Here is a 24,184-nt window from a genome sequence, read left to right as displayed (position 1 = left end):
GTCATTAATCATTGTTCCACTGGGTCTGTCTACACAGACATCCTAATGTGCCATATAAGAACGTTGACACAACATTCTTGAGAATTCCTGTAGGATTCTCAATAAAAAAGAATTCCAACAAAACTTTCCATGTCAGTATGGATTAATCATTGCATGAGACTTTGGGAAGTGGTGTCCAAGCAAGCCACTACAATGATTGTGGAAGGCTCCCAAGGGTAGCCTCTACATGGCAGTGAAGCCAGAACTCTCAAAAATCCAGGAACAGATGGGATCCGGCGACATGCATTTTCCTTTTCAGGAACTTATATGGTACCATTAAAAACAAATAGTGTTTTCTGTTATGGCAACACTCAGGGTATGGCAAATTAACAAAAGAAACAGTTTAGGATGGTTTCCTCCCTTAGCTCACTTTCTGCATGTACAAAAGGTATGCTCAAATTAATTGTTAAATGTAAAATTAGGCAGCATACCACTCATTCAAAAAATAGATAGATATGTATGAAACAAATAGGGTGTACCAGCCAAAACTAGTTCAGTTTTCAGCAAGTTACTATGTAGGTAAAGTCCAGGAGGTGTTGAGTGCTCAAGATTCCTAACTCCTCCCAAAAATAAAATCCCTTTTACATACTGTGGCCCCAACACAGTTAAGATTTACATTCCTGGTCGGTAAGTGTTATGATGCTGGTTAGTTAACTAGACATTTTAAGCCTTGGATTTCTTCCAATTCCTTAATAAGGAGCTCATTCCATGGACAAAAGAAACACAATACGGGGAAATTTAATTGATTAAACCTTTATGAGCACACAGTTTCAGAAAATTAGTTGAGAATAAAACCCTTTGGTTTTCTTTAACTGTAAGAAGAAATAACCTAAGCTTTCCTCACTATCACTGAAAGAGGGAGAAAGGAGACAGACATTGAGAGCATCCTCAACATACTTCAGTCCCATGAGTTTAGGCCCTTGTTGGTTTAGTAACCACAGTTTAAACTTCTCATTTTCAGTGTCTCAGTAGCATGAAGAAAACAGAGGACCCTTCAGAATTATATTTTATTGCATAGAGAAAAAAGCAAATTATTCTAAATGAACAAAATCAGTTTTTCCAAAGATAAAGCAACTGTTACTGTGGACAAAGCATATGAAATTCACAAATGTCCCATCCCTTTTGTGATGAGGTCAGTAAAGAGAAATATAACATTCCCCTCTAGATTGGATGGACAGACAGATTACATTGTGTATATATTCCATTGCATTGTGGGCCTTGAGATTGGAATTTTTGGAATCTCCTAGTGAAGGGTTTGCCATTACTTAGGGAGAGTGAGCACACCCTGGTGGCTTAACTAATGAGTCACAATACAGGTTTCCGAATAGTCTTCAGGAAAGATGCTGAGTAAATAGTTTAAGTATTTTTAGAGGGCAGAAATACTAACTGTTTTTGCAATGAGACTTACAGAAATTACTTTCTTGGATTTTTGGGGGTAATATGAATCTACAGAGCCATCAATAAATAATCTCTGCATTTCCCCATAATAACTAATAATGGTTATTAAGTTGAACACAGGAAAAAACAGTTCTGGAAGTGAAATTAGGAACTAGAGAGAATTCCAGGAAATATGTGTTTGGTATCTGGCAATATTCACTAGGAAGAAGTCAGGAATTGGATTTGAGTAAAGAAATAAGCCTCAAAGGAAAACCAGAGAACTGAAGCTACAGTGGAAGCAAATGATAAAGACAATTGAGAAACACAAGGAGAAATATCAAACAAATGATTAATCCAGTTCCAAATTGCTTTCTGTCTGTTGGGACAGACTTCACTGAACAGAGGATTCAAGGACAGATCATGAGAGAGGAGCAGCCGGGTTTGGAAGTAGCAAAATAGTTACACATATGTCTTTGGTGATGCCTTCTAATTTAGGTGACAGTTGTCATCTCAGTTAAGCATATAGCTGTGGCACAGAAACAGTGAAGGGGGATTTTTAACACAATTTAACAAGTTGGGAGGTAGGGCACTGTCCCTTCCCACAGCCTTATGAATGAAAGAGATAAGCACATAAACTTAAAATCATATTTGTGGCTCTCCATACTTTTATAAAAAAAAAATCCTGTAGAATTTAGTAGGGTTTAACAAATAGGATTCTATAAAAATGTAATAGGTGCTACAGAAACAACTTTAGAACTTCCTACAGAACTTAATATAAAATGCTAACCTTGATTTAGGTTTGTTAATTATTTCATAGAAATCTGTAGAAGGGATATAATTTTCTGTGTAATATAGTTCATTAAATTCCAGAGGACTTTTCTGTAAGTGTGGGTATTCTTGTGTGTATATATACTCAAAAACCAGCTGGAAACACACAAACTAGTTCATAATTAAAAGTGTTAACTCAAACAACCTGCAAGAAGTTTGAGAATTATTTGACCTATTTCTTTAATAACCTCTTTAAACATTTACTGTAGCATCTTTCTCTAGCATTGTTGATTAATGTGGATTCAGTTGCAGTGAATAGTAATTATAAATGTCAAAATATTTCAGAACACCCCACTGCAATATTAAAAACCCTTTTAACAGTGTTTCTTAGATGAGACATAAAACTTAGGTCCTGGCCACCTGGGGTCATTAAAACTGATGTGGTACTTTTTTTGTAAAGTAAAAAAAAAAAAGTTGTTTAACCAAGATTATTTTGCCCATCTGAAATTCTCTGTGAATTTCAACTGGATATTGTGTTGTCCTTCATTCCCTACCCTACCATGTTATGTAGTGTTGCTGTGTTTCCTACAGTGATAGAGAAGTGATTCCTAAATATGGTACCTTTCAACAGGAAATTTTCCTGAGTAAGGACTGCAGGATCACACCCAGATTTGTAAAGTACTTTGGGATCCTAGTGGATGAAAGGAGCTATTGAAATAGAAGAGCATTATTACTAAACTTGACATTTAGAAGCTTTAATCATTTTAGTTCTTATGTTCAGAAAAGACGCAGCTAATGTTGCCCTAGGGGACAATTCTCAGGACATTAGCAGCTATTGAAGGCTGCTGACTGTAAAATATGACTGTATAAAGTGCAGCTGAGTAGAGGAAATTGTAAACCAAGGTCAATACAAGAAATTGAAGATGTTTTCTTAAAATATCCAGGCTCTCTCAATGTACCCCTGAGTTGCATGCATGCCAGTCTGCTAGGAGACCAACAGTTTATCTAGTCTAAAGCAGGATTAACTACCTTTATTAGTATCAATGGACAATCAAGGTGTGCTAGGCACATCAAGGGGATAGCGTAAATGAAGAAAAATCCTCAAAGTGGAACAATGAGGCTTCTGTTCCCTGGGTTTCATGGAACATTCCCTTCTCATGCAGGTTTTCCTGAAATGAGCTTGCACAGTAGTTCAAGCGTTCAGTGTGTATATATATCTCCTCAATATATGTTCCATTCTATATGCATCCGAAGAAGTGGGCTGTAGTCCACGAAAGCTTATGCTCTAATAAATTTGTTAGTCTCTAAGGTGCCACAAGTACTCCTGTTCTTTTTGCGGATACAGACTAACACGGCTGCTACTCTGAAACCTGTCACAGTAGTTCAGTCAGCTACTCACTTGCATCTACAGAAAAAAGAAAAACAAAACCTAGATTCAAGGCCTGGTCTAATAAACCATCACCTGCTGCAACAAATGATGCAGTTACCCCTTGGAACTTAGACAGCTGACTTCCCAAAGGAAGAAAATTAAAAATGATAGCCAAGACTATTAAATTAGAAAGTCTCTACTTTGTTCTTGTGGCTCTATCCATTGTTCCTGCGTATATTTTTTGCTAATGTGATACTAGTGCTCTTCAGTGATAAGCTCCCAAAATCCTAAGAAACGGTTGCCTACTGGGTCCTCGGTGGCGGGAGGGGGAGGGGTCTTCACTTGCTCTGGGTTTTCAGCGGCATTTCGGCGGCAGGTACTTCACCCCAGAGCGAGTGAAGACCCACCACCCCCCGCCGCCAAAGACCTGGTAGGGAACTGCGCGGTGAGTACAAGCTCCACATGCCTGTCTCTCACACACCCATCCGACCCCAACCCACGTCCTGCCCTTGACTGCCCCCCTCAGAACCCGCAACCCATCAACCCTTCCGCTCCTTGTCCCCGACCACCCCTTCCTGAGACTCCCCATCCTAACTGCCTCCCCGTTCCCTGTCCCCTGACTGCCTCCCTCAGAGCCTCTGCCCCCTCCAACTGCTCCCTGCACCTTATCCAACCCCTCCTCCCAGCCCCGGCCTGGCCCCCTTACCATGCTGCTATGTAAGGATGCCGCGCAGCAACTGGAGCTCGCAGCCCTACCCCCTTACCATGACGCTCAAAGCAGCAGGAGCTGCTGAGCTGCCTAGAGCGCTGGCACCTGCAGCACGGCATGCTGTGGCTCTGCAAGGAGAGGGGCCAGGGGAGCCTCCCCAGCTGGGAGCTCAGGTGGGCCGGGCAGGACGGCCCGCGGGCCAGATGTGGCCTGCGGACCGGAGTTTGCTCACCCACCAACCCCTTTAGGAACCGGTTCTACACCTGCTTCTAAATTTAACAACCGGTTCTTGCGAACCGGCTCCAGCTCACCACTGGTTATCTTTCTATTTCTAACATTCCCATTGCCATGGCTTGTAGTAACTGAATAAAGGGTATGCCATGATATCTAGAAGCTAAAGTTGTCCAAAGAGACCTGACCCTCTCCAATCCTCCATGCTTCTTTCATTTTGTTTTTCTCTATTCATCATCTTCTTCCTAATTTTTTCCCACCTTATTCTCCGTATCTGGTCATGTGAAAAAAAAAATGTAGTTTAAAGGACAGCGGGGCATTTTCTCCAAAAATTGCATTGTGTTCTGAAAACACTGTTTGGTCTCCTGCAGTTATGAGTTCCATTGTCAGGAATCTTCTTACTACTTATTATTTATATTACAGTGCTATTGCCTCAGTTAGGATTGGGGCCACATTGTGCTGCCACTATACAAACATAAAATAAAAAAATCCCTGCCCTACAGAGATTGCAGTCTAAATGACCATCAAGAAAACTCTGTCCCAGGGTCCCAAGAGTCTCATCTTGGCTCTGTCAATTGCAAAGTTCTTCCAGAATGCAATGTTCTCAGTGGGTAGCACTGGAGAGGCAATCTCTAATAATCATGGCCTACTTTGCCCCCTTATTCACAGTAAGTAGTGCCACTGAAAGCAATACTAAGGTACTACACAGTGTAAGGATAGCAAAATGTGTTTTAGGGGATTTCTAGATTGGGATGAGGATTTCAATTTGGTATGACATTAATAGAAAGTGGACCCAGAAATAAATAGGAAGCCAGTGGATCATGTGGTGCTTAGAGTGATGTGCTCTCAGTCTCTTAATGTGCCAGTGGCTATATGTTATACATGTTGAATGTCCATAATGCCTTTTCACCACCAGAAATCTAAACTGGAACTGAGGAAAGACATTGATCATGATGGAAAGGTCATTGTCTCAAAGGGCAGAATATTCTGGCCACCTGGAGATGGGAGAAGGTCATCCTCACCGCTGTTGCAGTCTGTGTTGTCCAGCAACAGAGAAGAGTACAGTATGATGCACACCTACTTGATGGGCAGATGACTTAGAATTTTATCCTCTATTGAGGACAAGGTTTCAGTCACCTCTCCAGAATGTCTGTCTCTTCCTACCAATATCAATTCTGTCTTACCTGGTTTAGGCTTGAGTCAGCTGTTTTTCATCCATTTATTTAAGTCTTTTAATCAAGACTAGAGAGCTTTCTAAAAGATATGCTAGCTGTAGCTCAAGCAGAAATTATGGGACTGATGCAGATTTTTGGGGCGTTAGGTACTACGGTCTGTGTTATGCAGGAGTTCAGATGGAATTATCCTAATGGTCCCTTCTAGACTTAAAATCTATTAATCTATTTTTCTTCAAGGCATTATGAGATCTTGGTCATATCTGTAGAAAGACAGATGTTAAGATGGGAATTATCAACATACTATTGATTCTGAATTTGTCCACAAAAATTATTAGAAAATATGAGGGAAGATTGAAAAAATTGGGTTTCTTCAGTCTGGAGAAGAGAAGACCAAGAGGGGACATAACAAATTTTTAAATACAGGAGGAATACTGTTCTCCTTAACCTCTGACAGGACAAGAAGCAATGGGCTTAAATTGCAGCAAGGGTGGTTTGGGTTGGACTTTAGGAAAAACTTGCACTCAGGGTGGTTAAGCACTGGAATAAGTTGCCAAAGGAGATTGTGGAATCTCCGTCAGTGGAGATTTTTAAAAGCAGGTTAGACAAACATCTGTAAAGGATAGTCTAGATAATACTTAGTCCTGCCATGAGTGCAGGGGACTGGGACTAGATGACCTGTCTAAGTCCCTTCCAGTGCTACAATTCTATGTTAACAGGGTCAAATTTATGAAATACGTTTTTATGAACAAAAGTGGTGCATTCTATCCATGTCTTTATCCTCAGGAATGCTGTAGCTGGGCATTCCACAGGCTACCGGAGGGTCACTCAACACCTGTCCGATGGGGCACTGCTGTTAACCCTGTTCCTCAGATGGGGAACGGAGGCACAGAGAGGCTAAGTGACTTGCCCAAGGTCACCTGGCTTCTGTGGCAAAGCAGAGCATTGAACCCCACTCTTCTCCCCTACCCACCAGCCCATCCTGCCTCTAGCCCCATAGGCACGGAGCACGGGGGCAGCGCTCTGAGCATTAATCCCTTGCCCAGCAGTGGCACCCGCGGGCCGGCTGTGCAGGGCGCTGCACAGAGGCGGTCCGTGCCAGCAGCCCTGGCGCCGAGCAGGACAGGGCTGTAGCGGAGGCAGACGGCCAGACGAGGAGGCCGCCTGCACGCCAGGCGCCGTTGCCAGCGCAACCCTCCGCCCGCGCAGCTGCACGTGCCACTGGCCGACCACGCACCGACGTGACCCTGTCTCGCGCACGTCAGCTCGCCTCGGAATCGCCCCCCCGCGCGGCGCCGCCATCGCCCCTTTAAGGCTTATCTTATCTGCGAGCCGTGACGGCGGGGGGCGCGGCCCGGCGGGGGCGTGGCCTGCAGCGTTGGGCCAGTATAAGAGGCGGCGGCGAGCCCCGGGCGGGCAGGACTGACTTGGAACTTGCTAGCGGGGCGCTGGGGTCTGAGTGCGGCGCACGCGCAGTGTCCCCCGAGGCGGGCAGGGCTATGCGGAGCCGGGGCCCCGTCTGGGTGAGTGATTCCCGTGGCCGCCGGGCTGCGGCGGGAGGAGCCGAGACCCCTTCTCCCCCCCCCCCCCCCCGCGCGGGGCGCTCCAGGGCTGCCCCACCAGCGACCCCGGGCTCAGCCCCCCCTGGCGGGAGCGCTCGTTGCCATGGCAGCCGGGCCCTCCTGCGGGGCGCGGGGGCCTCTGGCGCCTCGAGCCTGCGGCCGCCGGGACTGAGCGGTGGCGGCTCGGGGAGAGGCCGCTCCGCAGCGCGGCGGGCCTGGAGCGAAGGCGCCCCGCGGCTGGCAGGGGCTGCGCGCCTTGGCCGGGCGATGCCAGCGCTTGGGGTGGGCGAGCCGCGGCGCCGGCCGAGCGGCTCCCGGGGCCGGCAGGCCCGTGACTGGCGGGTTAGTCACGCAGCCGTGGCTCGGGCTGGGGCCGGAGCCGTGCGGAGGCGTTTGGGTGTTTTCAGGTGCACCTGCCAGCCCGGTGGGGCGGGACTGGTGACCAGGCGGCTGTCGGGGGAGGGGAGGCTGAAGCCCGAAGTGCCCAGCGGCTTCCGGGCCCCCCGAGACTGGCGGCGCTCGGCGCTGCGGGTCAGGGGCCCTTTAACGCGGGGGCTCTTCAGCGTCGGTTTTGATCCAGGCTCTAGCAGAGCTGTCTGGCTTCCCGCAGGCTGGACTGCGTCTAGGGCTGAGAGTCTAGAGATGCCGGAGCGCGTGACTTTTTGTTTAAGTTGTACTTTAAGTCACTGGTTCTCAAATGTCATTGCACCGAGACCCCCTTCTGACAACACAAATGACTAATGACCTCAGGAGGGAGGACTGGAGCCCGAGCCCCACCGCCCTGGGCTGAGGGGCCAAAGCTGAAGCCCAAAGGCTTCAGCCTTGGGCAGGGGGCATGTAACTTTAGCCTCCTGCCCAGGGCTTGGCCTTAGACCCCAGCAAATCTAACACCAGCCCCAGGGACCCCATTAAAGTGGGTTCATGATGCACTTTAGGGTCCTGACCCACAGTTTGGGAACTCCTGCTTTAAGTGCTTCCCTAAGTTCAATTACAGATACTGGGCTCATAGCACAGCTTGCTGCCTGTGACTAAAACTTTAGCTCCAAGTTCTCTGGAAGGCAAGGGAAGTTTTTTAGTCACTTAACCATTAATTGTTTACCTTATTTCAGACTAGTCACAGTGGTCCTGAAAGAAAAAAATTAAGTTTGTAACGATAGGTTATAGGACAAACTAAGTTACAAAATTACCTAACTTTTGAGTCACCTGCCAGTATTTGAAGACAAGATGATTTGGGTCCAAAAATTAGTGATTTTTACTTTTGTTGATCCAAAAAAGATGACGCTTGTCTCCTTTCTACCCTTGCTTCTCTTGGTCATAATTATTACTCTAACTTATTATTTAATAAGGTATTCAAGTGCAATGGTTAACTAAATTATTTGGATTTTAGAATGGGATGGGGAGACATTTTCCTGAAAATGTTTATTATTTAACCTGGCCTCATACTGGATGTTATAGTGCTATTTGAGCATACTGCAGGCAATTTAATTAAATTACTTTTGCCAAGTAGTAAAATTCACAATATATAAAAGTTCCAATTTTAAGCCATGATCTTATATCACCTAGGCATATGTGTAACTTTACTCACATCAGTACTCAGTGACTTCAATGTGCTTAAGTATTGCACCAGCATTGAGGCCCCCGTTCTTCATCCTAAAATGTTGTTGGCACATTAACAAAACCTTTTGTTCTGAATGAAGAAACTGAGACAGAAAAAGATAATTTATTTTTGTTTCTTTGAAAGCTAGTAATTGAAATTGCAGGTACAGCTTTACATGAATTTGCAAATTGACCACTTGATCACCAAGCTGTAGGAGTTGCAGAGCAAACCAATGTATAGTTTAAAAGTCTGCACCAATATGTACACTTTGTAATCACCATAGAAAGGAAGTTTTTTTGGAATTTAGTTTTATAAAAACTAGTTACACTTCACACTTTTACGGTCTAACTTATTGCAGCACACTTTAATGTGCCTAGTTATAGGTCTAGTATTTCCATTACACACTTCTGTTTTCAGGAGTTATAATACTGCCATAATTTTTTCCCCCTGGACTGAACCATCAGAGTGGGGAGTGGCAACTTTTTCCTTCTAGTTGATTTGTTAACGTTTAAATAAACTGAAAGCACTTTGTGGGTTCAGATGCATCTCTTTACATACTAATTTAAGATGACTTAAATTTTCTTACTCACTCTAGCTCTTAACATGGGCTCATGGCTTTGTTTTTGGTTTTTCGAAATAGCCCGTTTGTACTGGTCAGAACCAAAGACCGCACCGGACACTGTGTCGAACACCTCTCGCTACTCTAATGGCACAATATGAATGGTGTATAGTGGCTTTGAAACTTCAGTGGTCTCATGGAACTTATCCACAGCTCGAGGGTTCTTGTTTTTTAACCAGGATCTGTGATTCCTGGTCTGCAGGTAAGGGTACTATATTGGACGGCAAAGGCCCTGAGGGACAAGGTCACTGGCAGACTTTTGAATCTTTGTCATTCCAAGGTACAATGCTGGAAGGATGCAAACCAGTGTTCAGAGGCACTCTTTCCACCAGCTCTGAGTGGTGTTCTCATCTGTGCTGCTACAGCTGCGCCACTAACAGGCGCGCAGTGTAGCTGCTGATTGTTGGCAGGAGAGAGCTCTCCCACCCATAGGCGCAGACTCCGTGGGTGCTCTGGAGCACTGACGGGGGGGAAAAAATGGTGGGTGCTGAGCACCTATCGGCACCTTCCCCTCCCCTCCTGCCCACTGGCAGGCACCATGGATCAGCACCTCCCCCTTCCTCCCTGTGCCTTCTGCCCACCACAATCAGCTGTTTGGGAGGGGAGGGGAAGAGAAGGAGAACATGGTCCCCTCCAGAGAGGGGGTTGGAAGAGGTGGGGTGTGGCCTTGAGGAAAGGGCGAGAGTGGGGGCGGGGCCAGGGTAGAGCTGGGGGGGTCGAGCACCTCCCCCCCCCGGCACAGTGAAAAGTCTGTTTCTGCTGACAAAACTCGCACCCCCGTCAGCAGGAGAGTTCTGCAGGCAAAGCGCTATTCGTTGGCAAAACTTTTGTCTTTCGAGGGGTTTTTTTTTAACACTATTTTGTCCTTCAGTTGCCAATGTAGACGGCCTTTACCTTTTGAAAAGATTGGAAATGCTGGATCTGACTTTCCTAATCTTGGCACAGGGAGGCAGGGGAGTGGGGGCTTGCCTCCGGTACTTGTTGTGAGCTCATACACGTTAATTGAAGGGGCGGGGGAAAAGGGAGGAAGAGGAGAGTGTGAATCTTTAACAAAGACAGCCTTTGTCCCAAATACTGAATAGACACAGGAGTTAAAAGAGGTAGTAGCAAAAACAAACCTACATTTTAAATAGCCAAACTGAAGTCTCCCCACTTTTAGACTCTTTTGATGTTATTTTAGTAGTTCTACCACCACCATAGAGTTCTCCAGGGCAGATGTAGTCTGCATTTCTCATGTAGAAAACAAGCAGAATATTTTAACCAAGCCTCTTAGGCTGCCTTTATGTACCATAAAGAAGCTAAAAAGGCCACAAAACCCATTTGTCTGTCCTTTGCAAGTTGCCTTTAAAATTCAAATAATCTAATAGGCTTTCATCAAGTGTGCCCTGGACAGAAAGCTGACAGGTTTCTTTAGGGCTTAGTTAACACCTTTCTTTTGGAGAGAGAAATTAAAGTTTTGATTCAAGACCCTCACCTTCCCTCCTTCCCAGCACATAAGGTATTGTAGAAGTGAAAACTCTGAATTCTGAATTTCTGGTACAGTAATGTGGAATTTATCAAATTTAGTATAGTTATTTAGGTGTTAAGTTGTGGTGGTTTTGTTTTGTTTTGTTTTTGTTTTGTTTCTTTTTTTAAATGCGAGCTGGCTATATCCACTGTAAGACTTCATGATACTATATAGCAGTGGTTGTCAACCAGGGGTACACATAACCCTAGTAGTGGAGTGGGGGGCAGCAATAGAGATCTTCCAGGAGATATGTCAACTCATCTAGATATTTGCCTAGTTTTACAACGGGCTACATAAAAAGCATTAGCGAAGTCAGTACAAGCTAAAAATTCATATAGGCAATGACTTCTTTATACTGCTCTATCTACAGTATCAATGTTTCTCAACCAGAGGATGGGTTTAGGGCGGCTGCAAATGCAGGGCCTGCATTAGGGGGTGGCAAGAAAGGGCCCCGTGAAGCTAAGATACATGCTGAAGTCCAAGCCCTGCCTCCTGGAGCTCCAGCGAAAGCCCCGCCGAAAGCAGAGCTGAAATCAGACTCCTGAAAGGGATAGAGTAGTTGAGAGAGGTTGGGAACCACTGCTGTATATCAAGGCTGAGCACGAGACTGAAATCTGACAAGCAGAGGCAGGGCAGTCATTTCACTACTTAGTTGTTAGTTTTTAGTCTACAGTTTAGAAGTTCCCCAAAATACTGTTTTTGAATCACCAAATTAAGTACAGTTAAACCTGGGCTAAGTCCCCTGTAGATGGCAAATAGAAAAGTCCCTTCAATCTATCCAAAAATCACTTTCTCCCACAGCTGTTCTAGTTGCTTTAGCTGTTCTTCTGCCACAACTTCAAGCTTCTGCACAACTCCACTTCTGCCCATCTCTGCTTTTATTTCTACCTATTGTCCATAGTTTTCCAAGCTATTTGTTCCTTTGTCATCTTCACCCTACTTGCTGCCCTTTATGCTTTGATCAGTCTTCCTGTCTGTGTGCACCAAACTACCACTCTCTTCACTCAAATCTCTCCCTAAAACATGATTCATCCATGAAGCTTTTCAAGATTGATGAGACAAAGCAGGTGCTTGAGAGATCAGTTTGTCCAAGGGTTATCCAATATATTTTAAGTCTGTTTTGTTTATATAATGTTCCTAAAGATTGATGCTCAGAGTTGAAAAATCCAAATAAAGGCTTGAATTTTTACTCTGAGTTAGATCACAGCTGTGGATTAGAGACTGTCCTGTTATTCTGAAAAGCACTGAGGACACTTATGGTGCTCTACAAATAAGATACAATTATGTATAAAACAAATAGTTTTAAATAAGCTGTTATTAGGATTGTTTGCCGGATGTGGGTTTCTTGGCATTATATAATGACCACTGGAGAAACTAGACTTTCAAAGCCTAATTACAGTATGCCATGAGTTTCAGGAAGTAGATTAAATAGTAACAGCAATAGGCTTTCTAATTAGGATCTGAAATGGTTAAATGTTAAAAAACAGCACAAAGGCTTAGCTATCATTCCAAATTAACAGAAATCCCCTTCTAAAAGTATATTCTAGGAGGAAATTACATCATATTGTCAAATAAGGAAGAGCTAAGCTGAACGAATGACTTGTATGACAAAAATGTGCCCCTCCTATGAATTGCTTCTGAGATTCGCTAATGATACGTGGTGGCAAGGTGAGCAAAATTAGGTTAAGAACATGTGTTCTTACTGCTTTTAAAGGAGCAATTTTTTTCCTTCTGAGACTGTATAATAGATGGATGCAGCTTTTAACTCCTTATGTCATAGAGCATGATCAGCAGGTAGCATCACAGAGTGTAATCCCTGTCCAGTTTTTTTGTAGGCATTCAACAATTTTCACTGCAAATTGCATCCAATTCCATTACGTGTGGTGCATTCTTAAGGCACAGTTTGACCTCCTGTGCATATCAGAATAATTTGATACTCTTGAGGGAATTCTGTGATAACAAAATTAATAATTCTGTGCACAATATTTTAAAATTCTACCAGTTTTATTTGTCAATAAATAAATGCAGAGGCTCCAGCATGGCAGTGGGGAGCAAGGCCACTGGCTGCATGAAGGTGGAAGATTACCCTGCAGCCGTCCCACTCCTGGGACACGACTCAGCGGTGAGACTGCATCTGACCCTGACACAGCACAAGGCCTGGGCTTGCCCCAGAAACACCCAGGGACATGCCCTTCTGTGCCAGGTGTGGGGCAGGTAGGCTCAATCAGGCAGGATCCAAGTGTGGAGGGATTCAGTGTGGGGTGAGGATTCCGTATGGGACAATCTGGGTGCAGGCAGTTCAGTGGGGGGTCTAGGTGTGGGGGGATCTGGATGCACAGAGGCTCATGGGGGTGGGGGGGGGAGCAGGTTCCAGATGCAGGGGCAATGGGACTGTGCTGGGGCTTCCAGATGAAGGTTGTTGGGGCTCAGCGGAGGAGTCTGGGTGTGGGGGTCTCAGCGGTGGGAGGGGGGCCGATCTGAGTGCTGGAGAAATGGGGCTTGGTGGGGTGGGGTCTGGATGTGGGGGCTCAGGTTGATGGTTTGAGTGCAGGGAGCTCAGTGTGGGATGATCTGGGTGCAGGGGTGCGGGTCTGGAGGCTGGAAGTCTGGGTTCAGGGAGGCTCCAGATGCAGGGGTTGAGGTTCAGTGGGGTGGGGTTTGGGCATGGAGGGCCAGCGGGGTTCTGGATGTACCGCGTGAGGCTTGGCAGGGGAGTCTGAGTATGGGAGGTCTGGATGCACAGGGGTTGAGTGGATGTGGGAGCAGTTCCCTGTACAGTGACCCCTCCACCATAGCTGAGGAGTGATGGGGGCAGGAAGCAGGGGAGGATGTTGAGTTTCCTGCAGCTGGGGGAGGTTTCTGGGGGTTGGTCTGACACAGCCCTAGCTACTTCTTGCAAGGGAAGAGAAAGTCCTGTCCTCTCCTGCCTCCATCCAAGCTAGGACTAGCAGCTGATCCTGGCTCAGGGTAGGAGCCACTGGGTGGGGTGCCCCAGTCCCGCGGTGATTTACCTCTCAGTCGGCTGCTCTGGGTGCCTGAAATGTTGTACCTGTGCTGCAAAGGAGTGGTGCGTGACTGCTCTTGCAGCTTCCTTTTGCTTCCCTGTCTGAAAGTCATTTTTCTGTGGGGAAGCAAAGAAATCTGTGGGGGTCATGAATTCTGTGCACTCACAGTGGCACAGAATTCACCCAGGAGTAATTTGAGTACTGTGATGATGATTGCCTGACAGTAATGCCAGTAAATAAATAACTGAGGTATCTAAATATTCTATAGCTTTCAGAAAAAATGGCTGATAAAACATTGCTGCAAGATCACAACAGTAGATTGAGTTGGAGCTGAGAAATGGAAATTCACATTTTAATTTCTGATCAGATATGAAAAACAAATTGTAGCTGCAATATAATTGTAGTATGTGCATAGATCTATTTTTTTCAGAAGGAGAGTTGCTAAAAAAATCTACATAGGGCATGCCATATATTGTATGCTATCGTAACATCCAAATATTTATACTTGTGGCAATATGGTCTGGGATGAATGTTTTTTAAATTTAATTCTCTCCTTGTACAGTTACATTGCTAACCAAACTGCCACAAACTCATTGTTTTGCATTGCTTTAGCTTGGGTCTGCTGAGTTTAGTGATTGAAGCAAGAACTAATTTGTAGTTTTCCTTCATAGTAATTTAGCTTCTTGACTAGATAAAAGCCTGGGAGGACCTGAAAATTATAATAATTTGTGTATCTTTCTAATCACTTTAGTCTATGCAAGTAGGGTTTATCAGCATAACTGGGAAACCCATTGTGAAAACCTAACTTCCTAACTCACTCATTTGCACAACAAACATCATAAACCAAGGAAATGGTAGTTTGGTTACTTTGATAAGTGCAGTTTAGCTTTATTTATGGTATGGATAGTATATCCTATTATATTTTGTAAAAATGAATTAAATTGTCATGTGATTTCATGACAGTACAATACTTTATTAAATCTTTGCTAATGCACAAACTCAGTAACTGTCACATGATAACCCCACCTTCTCTGTAAAATGAGTTTCTGCTGCAAATTGATGTTCATAAATCAATGAACAATACTGACTTTCAAATGTATTCCTCAGTAACCTTATTGAGAGTGTACCATCCAAAAGCAAGAGTTAATGCAGCTGTCTTTCATAGATTCTCAGGGCTTGCTCTTTACTAAGCTTCAAGTTCACAATGCTAAGCAGTTTGCTACGTATTTTAAAATAGTAGCACAAACTCTTTAAACCCAGGGTGCAAAAAGGTAAAACAGTTATATTGCCCTTTGCTTCCCCTCCTACTCCCACTTCAAGAACGTAGGAAGCTGGGACAGTTTCATAACAGTCCATTCACATTTCCCTATTGAAATGTAGAGGCAGGTCACCTTCTGTGAATTCACAAAGAGATTATTGTTAGAAGTGAGTAGGCTTAATGAACGCACAAATTGTCTAAATTTTTTTTAATTCAGAAAACTAGGTGATGGAAACAATGAGAAGTACCTTTTTGAGTGTAATATTTAAGTGTCTATTGAAATGGAAGCTTAGAACTCCAAGGGGATTTCAGAGCTGGCAATAGTTGCACAATCACTCTGAAAGCTGAGATTTAGACAGCATTTTAGGAGGTTGACACACACACTAATTACTACTAGTGGTTTTGGCATGGGAGCAGGTGGAGGCTGGTCCTCTTACAATCCCTGCAGGCTTTTTCATGTAATCGGAGCAAGCACTCTACTCTACATGTGCTTTCAAACTATTTAAACACCAGTCTCCTTCCTATTTCATCTTGTTTTTTTTAATACTGCAACAGACACTTTCTCTGTGGTCTTGCCGGTTGTTGTAAGCACAATAAGGTGAAAACACTGGGGTAAATCAAATCTAGTGTGAATGCTTGGACCCATTCTTAGTATTTTAGCCTACGGATTATTTTTAAACTGCATTTTCTAATTCTTGCCACTTCTAACAACTTAACAAGTGTGAAGTAGCTAGTAAATTGAGCCCTTACCTGTCCTCTAGGCAACAAGTGAAGACTTAAAATGTTGACACATCTTCATGACATAAGCAGTCAAACTCCAATTGGAACAAACATTTCTAGTTTAGGACACTTGCCCAATGTGATATAAATTGGCCTGGATTGATGTCTGTCTTTAATGCTACATGAAACTGAGTTTGAGGATCAGTGTCCTACTTCAGTCTCAGCCCCGTAGTGGATAGCCCTGTCTGTCCTTGTACAACTGAAAGAATGAGAGGTTAATACTTTAACTGGGGTCTCCTCTATCTTCAACTCATTTGCTAGTTATCAGCTAATAGAATGGCTTTAATCACTTCCTGGAATTACATATCCATGTATTTCTTAAAGAAAATTTTAATCTTATTGGTTGGTAACCATTCAAACATATTGATTTGGAACTAAATATAGCCTTTATGCTAAATTTGGTACTTTTTGCTAACCAGGAGGATACACTGTAGCAATGCAAGTTTATTTAAGCAGCGTAACTCATTTTATTCAGGTTGTTAATAGCTTTTACTTTTTTTAATATATGCCTTAATGTAAGTTATCATAATTTCAAATTTAATTTTAAATTGGTTTACTTTTAAAAACAAAAATGTATTTAAATCATTTTTGTTTATTTTTAAATCATAGATTTTTATCCACCCTAGCTTCCATTGTTTGAGGAGTGTGTCTAACTTGATTTAGTGGTGTAAGAATTAACTAGATAAAGTTAAAAATAAATGCTGCTTTGTAGTGTCTCGTAGTTAAGAAGTGTATAGTCTATTTCAGCTTTTCCCTTTTCATAGATACTCTATTGAAATAAAGATATTTTTTTTTTTTTTAAGACCATGGTGCGATCCTGTCATAGAAAAAATGGCAGAGTTTGAGTCTTGCACAATTCCAGCAAAGCTGATGTTCTCCCTTCTAAATTCTGGCAACATGTCTGACTAAGAAACGCTTGGGTTGAGAGAGAAAGACAGAAACAACCTGCACTGATTGCATTGATGCAAATGTGTGCATGGCTATTCATGGTTTGTAAAAACTTGTGCACAAACTGGCTTTCTCTAGACAGAGAACAGGCAGGTTCCTTACTTATTCTTGAACACGCTTTCTAGGGGATGGAATAATGAAAGGTAGGGGAGGTGGGAGAGAACCAAACTAATCAACAGTACAGGGTATTCATTGTGTATCCCTTAAAAAGCATGCCAGAACATGATCTGGTCCCTAACCCATGTCTGGTTTTACTTTTTGGAGAGAATTTCCTTTCAAGTACCCAGTGATGTGGAGTGTAACAGATAGATCATGTTCAGTAAACATCTATCTCTTCATGATCATGTAAATGTCATCTTTATCTTTCCCTAAACAGTACACTGTACTCCTTGAGCAGGTAAAGGGTCTGTTCTAAAGTGATTTTTTTAGGGCATTTAGTGTCTGTATTCAGGTGAGGAGACTGAGGTTCTCCTGCCTTGTTATATTTAATCCTCCTCACTTTATGCAGTCTTGTTCCACTGAGTTGCAGTTTCTCCACTGTCCAGAATGTACAGCTGTTCTTTCAGCAATTGGGGGGGAGAGTCGGTGGGTTCACACAAGCAAAACCTTGTAAAGCAGCATATTCCATACATTACAATTTCTAATTGAATTTCAAGTGTTTGCCAGAACATCTGTTTCCCACTGTGAATGTGTCTACTAAACTATTGTGCACACATTCAAAACAGGCTTCATAGAAAAGGATGACTCTACTTTGTTTAGATTTGCTCAACCCCATAGCTTGGAACTGTTGTGGGATACATGCTAGCAGGAAACCTTGTGAGACCGACAAATGAATTTCTAGTAGCTAACACTTAAAGTGATTATTCAATATAATGATCTTATCTGAAACACTTGTGAATTGATCAAACCTTTGATTTAAGCAGTCACTTTATATTCAGTCTATTAGAATGAGTCTTTGACAAGATTACATTTGAAGTCAGGCTATTGTGCTTCGGCTTCCTTTTAGGTTAAAACCCTTGGCAAAGTGACTCCTTATCACAATAATACAGAGGGAGGTTTGTCTAATACAATGTTATACAAAGATTTGTATGTTTTGGCAAAATTGGTGTGTCTGAGTAACTGTCGGTATGTGTACAAGGTCTGAATTTGCTGGCATAAAACTTCTATTCATCACCTGTTTTACTGAAACTTGAAAATCTTTGGATTGATGTTTCCCCAAAAATGAACTCTTACAGAACTTATTCTAATTGTTGGATTTGTTTTTACAGTCAAAAGTGTTTGCCCTTCTGTTTCTGTGATGTGTGAAATATTTCCTTCTTTTCAGCAGGTGTTTGGGCCAGAGGGGCCCTCGCACAAAGGAGTCACTGTAATTCAGAGAGTTGGGTGGCATTTAAAATGGGAGACTCACTCATGTTTGCTTAGTGGTACTTACACCCTCTTTTCCTCTAAAGGGAATGAAAGCTGCAGGATACCTGGCGAGAACTGTGGATTTTTAAAGTTTGGCAACATTGCAGAGCAAGGCACAATGTCAACAGCAGGAATTGCTGCTCAGGAGATGAGCGGTCCATTAAAGACTGGATTTCTTCACAATGGCCAAGGCATAGGGAGTCTGAAAACCTGCTGGAGTGGCCACAATGGGTTTGAAAAGTAAGTGGGGAGAATTAACCTTGCAGATGGATTTGAGAGTTCTTACCAAGCATGTGACATAGGTGGACCCAATAACTGGTTCACTTACTCAGAATATATTTTTTTTTTTTTCTTTTCAGGACTTTTTTTAATGTGGAACCTGTAGCGATGGCATATAATCTGAATCCATCAGCACAGCAAAATTGTACATCTGTTGGTATGTACACTGAAGATTTTGAGATGTATTGATATAAACTGTTTAGTGGAAGTGGTTTTGGAGACAATCTGTCCCTTTTAATATCTACAGTAGGGGAGACTTTCTGAATTTAGACACCAGGCTGCCCTCTAGTGACAGAATTTAAACACTACTTTGACTCTTTCCAATGTATTTCTGACTTTTTGCCTAGTATCTTAATAGTATACTTTTATTTGTTCTGAGGAAAATATTTAGTGTAAGTGTGTAAGAAGCTGAGTGTTGTTAGATATTTAGCTGAACTTGCTCACAAGGATAGAACTCTGTGGAAATAGTTGCAAAGTGGTTGGGGCAAATCAACTGCATGTTAAAACACATTAAAACAGGGCTGTCTCCAGGATAGGTAAGTTGTGCCCTGGGTCTCTAATTGTCTTACTTAACTGGAGCACTGCTATAATACAAGTCTTATATATATTACATAGTGTTGAATATACTCCCTTTGATACTCCTGAGGGAATTCTGTGCCTAAAAATTATGCACACAATATTTTAAAATTCTGCAAAATTCAGCAAATTTTTATTTGTCAATAAATAAATGTGGCTCTGGCATGGCAGTGGGGCGCACAGGAGGAGCATTGAAGTGGGAGATCACCCTGAAGCCCCCACCTTCCCCCAGTACAGAAACTTGGCAGTGAGAGGCTGCACCTGACCCTGACACAGTGCAAGGACTGGGCCTGCCCCAGAAATGCCCCAGGGCCCTTTCCCTTGTGACAGGTGCACCAGGTGTGGATGGGCAGGCTCAGCCCAGCAGGATCCAAGTGTGGAGGGACTTAATGTGGGGGGATCCAGGTGATGTTTCTGTGGGGCAATCTGGGTGCAGGTGGCTTAGTGGAAGAATTGAATGCACAGGCTCGTTGAGATGTTCCAGTTGCAGGGGCAATGGGACTCTGCAGGAGATCCAGGTGAAGGTAGTTGGGGCTCAGTGGGGGGTTTGGATGTGGGGAGATGGGGCTTGATGGAGTGGAGGTCCAGGTGCAGCTGGTGGGGGATCAGTGGGGTGGAGGTCTGGGTGTGGGGGACTCATTGGAGGGATCCGAGTGTAGGGAGGTAGGGCTTGTCAGGGTGAGGGTTCGATGGGCTTGCTTAACGGGGGAGCCCTAGCTGCTGCTGAGGGGACACTGCATGTCGTTGCACATAATAGAAAGCGGGAAGGCTCCCAGCACACAGAAGGGGAGCACGACTGGCAGTAGGACGCAGGAGGCAGCATTCAGCTGCAGAGTCATCAGAGCCGAGACACAGCCTCCTTCAGCTGGGCAGCTCTGCGCTTGCAGAACAAGGGGTGGGGCAGTGGCATTTAACCCTGTGTGCCCCCATGCCTCGCCTCTGTTTGGAGGGGGGCAATCCCCCCCAAAACTGTGACCATTGTCACCCTCTCTCCCTCCCCCCTGCTTCCCTGCCGTTTTCTGTAGGGAAACACAGGAAATCTGCGGGGGGAGGAAGGGCATTTTCTGTGGGTGCACAGTCTTGCAGAATCCCTCCAGGAGTACTCTGAGGATGCATGCTGTGAAGCTTGCTTAAGAATGATGCAGTGTGCTGTGTAAGGCAAGCTATATGTAGGGGACAACAGCTGGCTGTTCATAAATGTATTGTTATGCAGGTGTGTTTCAGGATTACTGTAGTTAATACCTTAATTAACAAAACTCTTAAGGGTGCATTTTTCCTACTGCTGAATTGGGGGCAAATGAATGGCTAGATCGTCTGCCATAAATTCATGGTGGGGATGTAGATGGACATTCTTAACTTTATTTTCCCATCCTAGGGCACATTTCAAACCCTGTACCAACAAATGGCTACTGCTTTACTGAAAGCTGTGTCAGGGTCCCACCTCAGAAATCCAGCCCATCTTCTCTTAGTCCCAAAAGTGAGAAGCTTAGTTCAAAGCATGAAGATCATCTTGTTCCTAGTTTCAGCAAACTGTCGGTAACTGTGGGCTGTGTTTCTGATGAGATGCCTCCTCATACACCAACAAAGAGTGGGCCACCTCAGTTTTCTTCTGCATCTTCCAATGACCGCAGCTCTAGACCACTACCTCCACTGCCCATTTCTGAGGACCTCTCTCCAGATGATGTCGATAGAGAGGTGGAATTCTTAACGAGTTCAGACACTGACTTTTTGTTAGATGATTATGGACTTCCTCCTTTTAAATCCAGTGCTCCAAGTAGGCGGAGCTTTAGGGGCTGCGGACAGATCAATTATGCCTATTTTGATGCCCCAGCAGGACCGAAATCAGAAGATGCCAACTCTACAACTAACCTAAATGGATGTACACAAACCCCATGTCCTCCTCCACAACAGCAGCATCGGCGTTTACGAAGGTCTCATTCGGGGCCAGCTGGATCTTTTAATAAACCAATAGTGAGACTATCTAGCCACTTAAATAGGGCTTCTCCCAATTCTGATGAAGACAAACCAGAGGTCCCCCCTAGGGTTCCCATACCTCCTAGGGCGCTCAAACCGGATTATAGAAGGTGGTCAGCAGAAGTCGCTTCTAGTGCATACAGTGATGAAGACAGGCCTCCCAAAGTGCCTCCGAGAGAACCTTTATCACGGAGCAATTCCCGTACACCGAGCCCTAAAAGTCTGCCATTGTACCTCAATGGGGTCATGCCTCCCACACAGAGCTTTGCCCCAGATCCTAAGTATGTCAGCAGCAAAGCTCTACAAAGACAAAACAGTGATGGATCTGCGAACAGGGTCCCTTGCATTCTTCCCATTATTGAAAATGGTAAGAAGGCCAGTTCAACACACTACTATCTGCTGCCTGAAAGGCCTTCATATCTGGACAAGTATGAGAAGTTTTTCAGAGAAGCAGAAGAAATCAGCTCAAACTCAGAAGTGAAGTCCTGGTCTGGTGACTGCACCACAGCTATTGCCACAGCAAAGCAGGACTCAGAAGCTAGAATGGACATGGTTGGCCCCGTGAAACAAAAACACCTGTCTTATGTGGTTTCTCCATAGATTCTTGGAACATGATTCACAATAGTTGCTTAGGATGGAGTAGATCTTAACCATGTTGCTAAGTTTGAGATCCAAGGAAAGGTTCTCAAATAATGAAGTAATAGAATTCTTCCCGTTTCAGCAGAAAAGTGGGGTATTAATGGTAAAGTCATCTTATGTTATGCTGCATATCTCTCTGAATTGTTTGTCTGGACTAAGCCTGTCTTGGTCTGTATAATGAAGACTGTAAAGTGTTTATACAAACATATGGAGTAACCATAGCCACATTGGCCAGTTATACGCTATCCTAGAGTAATATATTTTGTAAAGGCATATTAAGAAAAAATCCAGTTTTGATGTCTAAAACCGAAATCAGGGAAGAAAGTGCAGTACAGTATTTTTGTTATATCACAGGCATTTCCAAAATGATAGGCTTGGCATTTTAAAATCTCTTGCAGAAGATGGCATTGCTGGGAACAAACCCTGTTCTCTTTAGCTAGGATGTGCTAACCTGGCTAGAAGGAAATTGACATCTACTTAAAGACTTGGAAGTGTATTGGAAAGTGTTTATACTTGTTTTTTAATGTCTCCAATATTTTGAAAACTTAGTAGGATATAAGTAGAATTTAGTGAAGTAGCTTCCAACAGGGCTTCGACTTCTGCTTTTTTTTATGGTGCCTCTTGGATTCTTTCACCCACTAACAGGCACGTGGTAGAATTCGGCAGATTTACCTAGCAGAGACTTGGACCAGCTACTGCTAACCTTCACCCATTGTTATCTCCTTAAGAGGTCCAAGGAATGCATGTTAGTGTCCTAAAATTGACAGGGGAAAGAGATCTATCCATAATTGCTAGTAAATGGACAGCAATGACTACATCCTTATCTAGTATACAAATTCCTGACTGTATTATAAACAGAAACACAACACAAGCTGGTCTTGTGTTCTGGTTTCTATTCAGTATTTTCTGGTTGTGTGGTCTTTTTTTTTTTTTTTTTTTTTTTTTTTTTGGTAAATTAAACATGATTCCATTTACAAACCGTGTCAGTCACATCTACCTTTGCTTCAAATACTGCTTCTTTCTGTTTCCGTTTCACCCAACCCGCATAGTCTGCCTCACTGTTCCATTTAGGTCCGGGGAGATGCAACACTTGTGCATTAGCTGTTTCTTGTGCATACTTCCACATATTTATCCTTTTATAGATAAGCACAGGAGAAGAGGTGCTCATTAATGGAGGTCCATTACTATAATGTTCTCCTCCTCACAGAAATGAACAAGCTGTTTACAGTTTAAACTGCTGAATGAGCTATTTGAGCTATTTTAAAGCTTACTTATGTTTTAGTACAAACTAAATGAAGGTGAAATACATGCTATAGAAAATGCACTGATATTTCTGCATCATGTGTACAGTATTGAACAAAAGGATTTTATTCACTTTGTTTTATTTTGAATATTGTCATGTCTTGAATCTAATAAAGTTATAATATACTTATTTATGATACATGTAATGTTTCTTGATTTATTTGTGGTTTATATAAGTCTCATGCATTTTAGTTTTCAGTGTGTTTTTTCTAAAATTTGCATAAATGCAGGCAATGTTAATACAACATTTTAAGGCTTCACAGTTAACTTTGCAATTCTTGATCTAATCTTAAGGTTCCTACAGCAGTGTTTACTCATTCACGTTGCATACCATCTTCTGTTCTGGTTTCATTTCATTGTGTAGCTTTGCCAGCCTATTTTAGGGTGTGTCTAACTTATGTTGGCCAATAAGATGTGCCATAAATTCATGATACACAGACTATCAAGATCAGTAAACCTATTATTATTGATTGTTTCCGGTAGCACCCACAATGTGCTACCCACTGTAGCGAACACAAAAGAGCTCAGCAGTGTTCCTGACCTGAAAAGCTCCGAGGCTAAAAAGCTCAAAAGTGGACAGAGGGAAGGTAGGGGAAGGGATGTTTTTTCTAGGTGAAATAAAGTATAACTCTATAATCGAACTAATTTTTTCTGTTCAATAGGAAAGAAGCTGGCAGCATTGTTTATACAACACAATACTTACCTGGTGCATGAGCCCTGAAAAGATATTCGAGAAAGTACATAGCAAGTAGTGAATAGACAAGCATGCAGATAGTCCCTGACTTAATGATCTTGTAATCTAAGCACTTTAGCTATTAAATCCAAATAACCCTGTGAAGTAGGCTAGTGATATTTCAAGATAAGTAGGGCCCGTGTTTATAGGGGTTCCATATCCACTGAATTTCCACACCTAGGGCTTTTTATTTTTGCAACAAAAGCTAATTATTTAGCTCTTATGATTAGAGAGACCTCTAGTGTACACCTGCATGAAGAACAGGAGTACTTGTGGTACTTTGGAGACTAACAAATTTATTAGAGCATAAGCTTTCGTGGACTACAGCCCACT

At 43.3% G+C, this 24,184-nt stretch overlaps 1 protein-coding gene across 6 annotated transcripts in view; it reads left to right on the top strand.

The window, feature by feature from the left end:
- ERRFI1 (ERBB receptor feedback inhibitor 1) overlaps positions 1-23,257 on the top strand; it is a 98,627-nt gene extending 75,370 nt beyond the window's left edge. For 4 of the 6 annotated variants that reach the window (XM_054008975.1, XM_054008972.1, XM_054008974.1 and 1 more), the window contains exons 4-6: positions 18,393-18,588; positions 18,708-18,784; positions 20,579-23,257. In XM_054008975.1, the coding sequence (XP_053864950.1) occupies positions 18,467-18,588; positions 18,708-18,784; positions 20,579-21,777 (1,398 nt within the window). In that variant the 5' untranslated portion in view covers positions 18,393-18,466 and the 3' untranslated portion in view covers positions 21,778-23,257. Of the gene's footprint in view, positions 1-7,079; positions 7,189-9,340; positions 9,646-18,392; positions 18,589-18,707; positions 18,785-20,578 lie in introns of those variants that run through there. The other 2 variants (XM_054008971.1, XM_054008970.1) reach the window with 2 other exon arrangements.
- The last annotated feature ends 927 nt before the right edge of the window (positions 23,258-24,184 follow it).

The sequence above is a fragment of the Malaclemys terrapin genome, chromosome 19, assembly GCF_027887155.1.
Source record: "Malaclemys terrapin pileata isolate rMalTer1 chromosome 19, rMalTer1.hap1, whole genome shotgun sequence".
In the NCBI taxonomy this organism is placed as follows: domain Eukaryota; kingdom Metazoa; phylum Chordata; order Testudines; family Emydidae; genus Malaclemys; species Malaclemys terrapin.
Note: the sequence above shows the minus strand (reverse complement) of the source record. Positions and strands in the feature narration are given on the sequence as shown.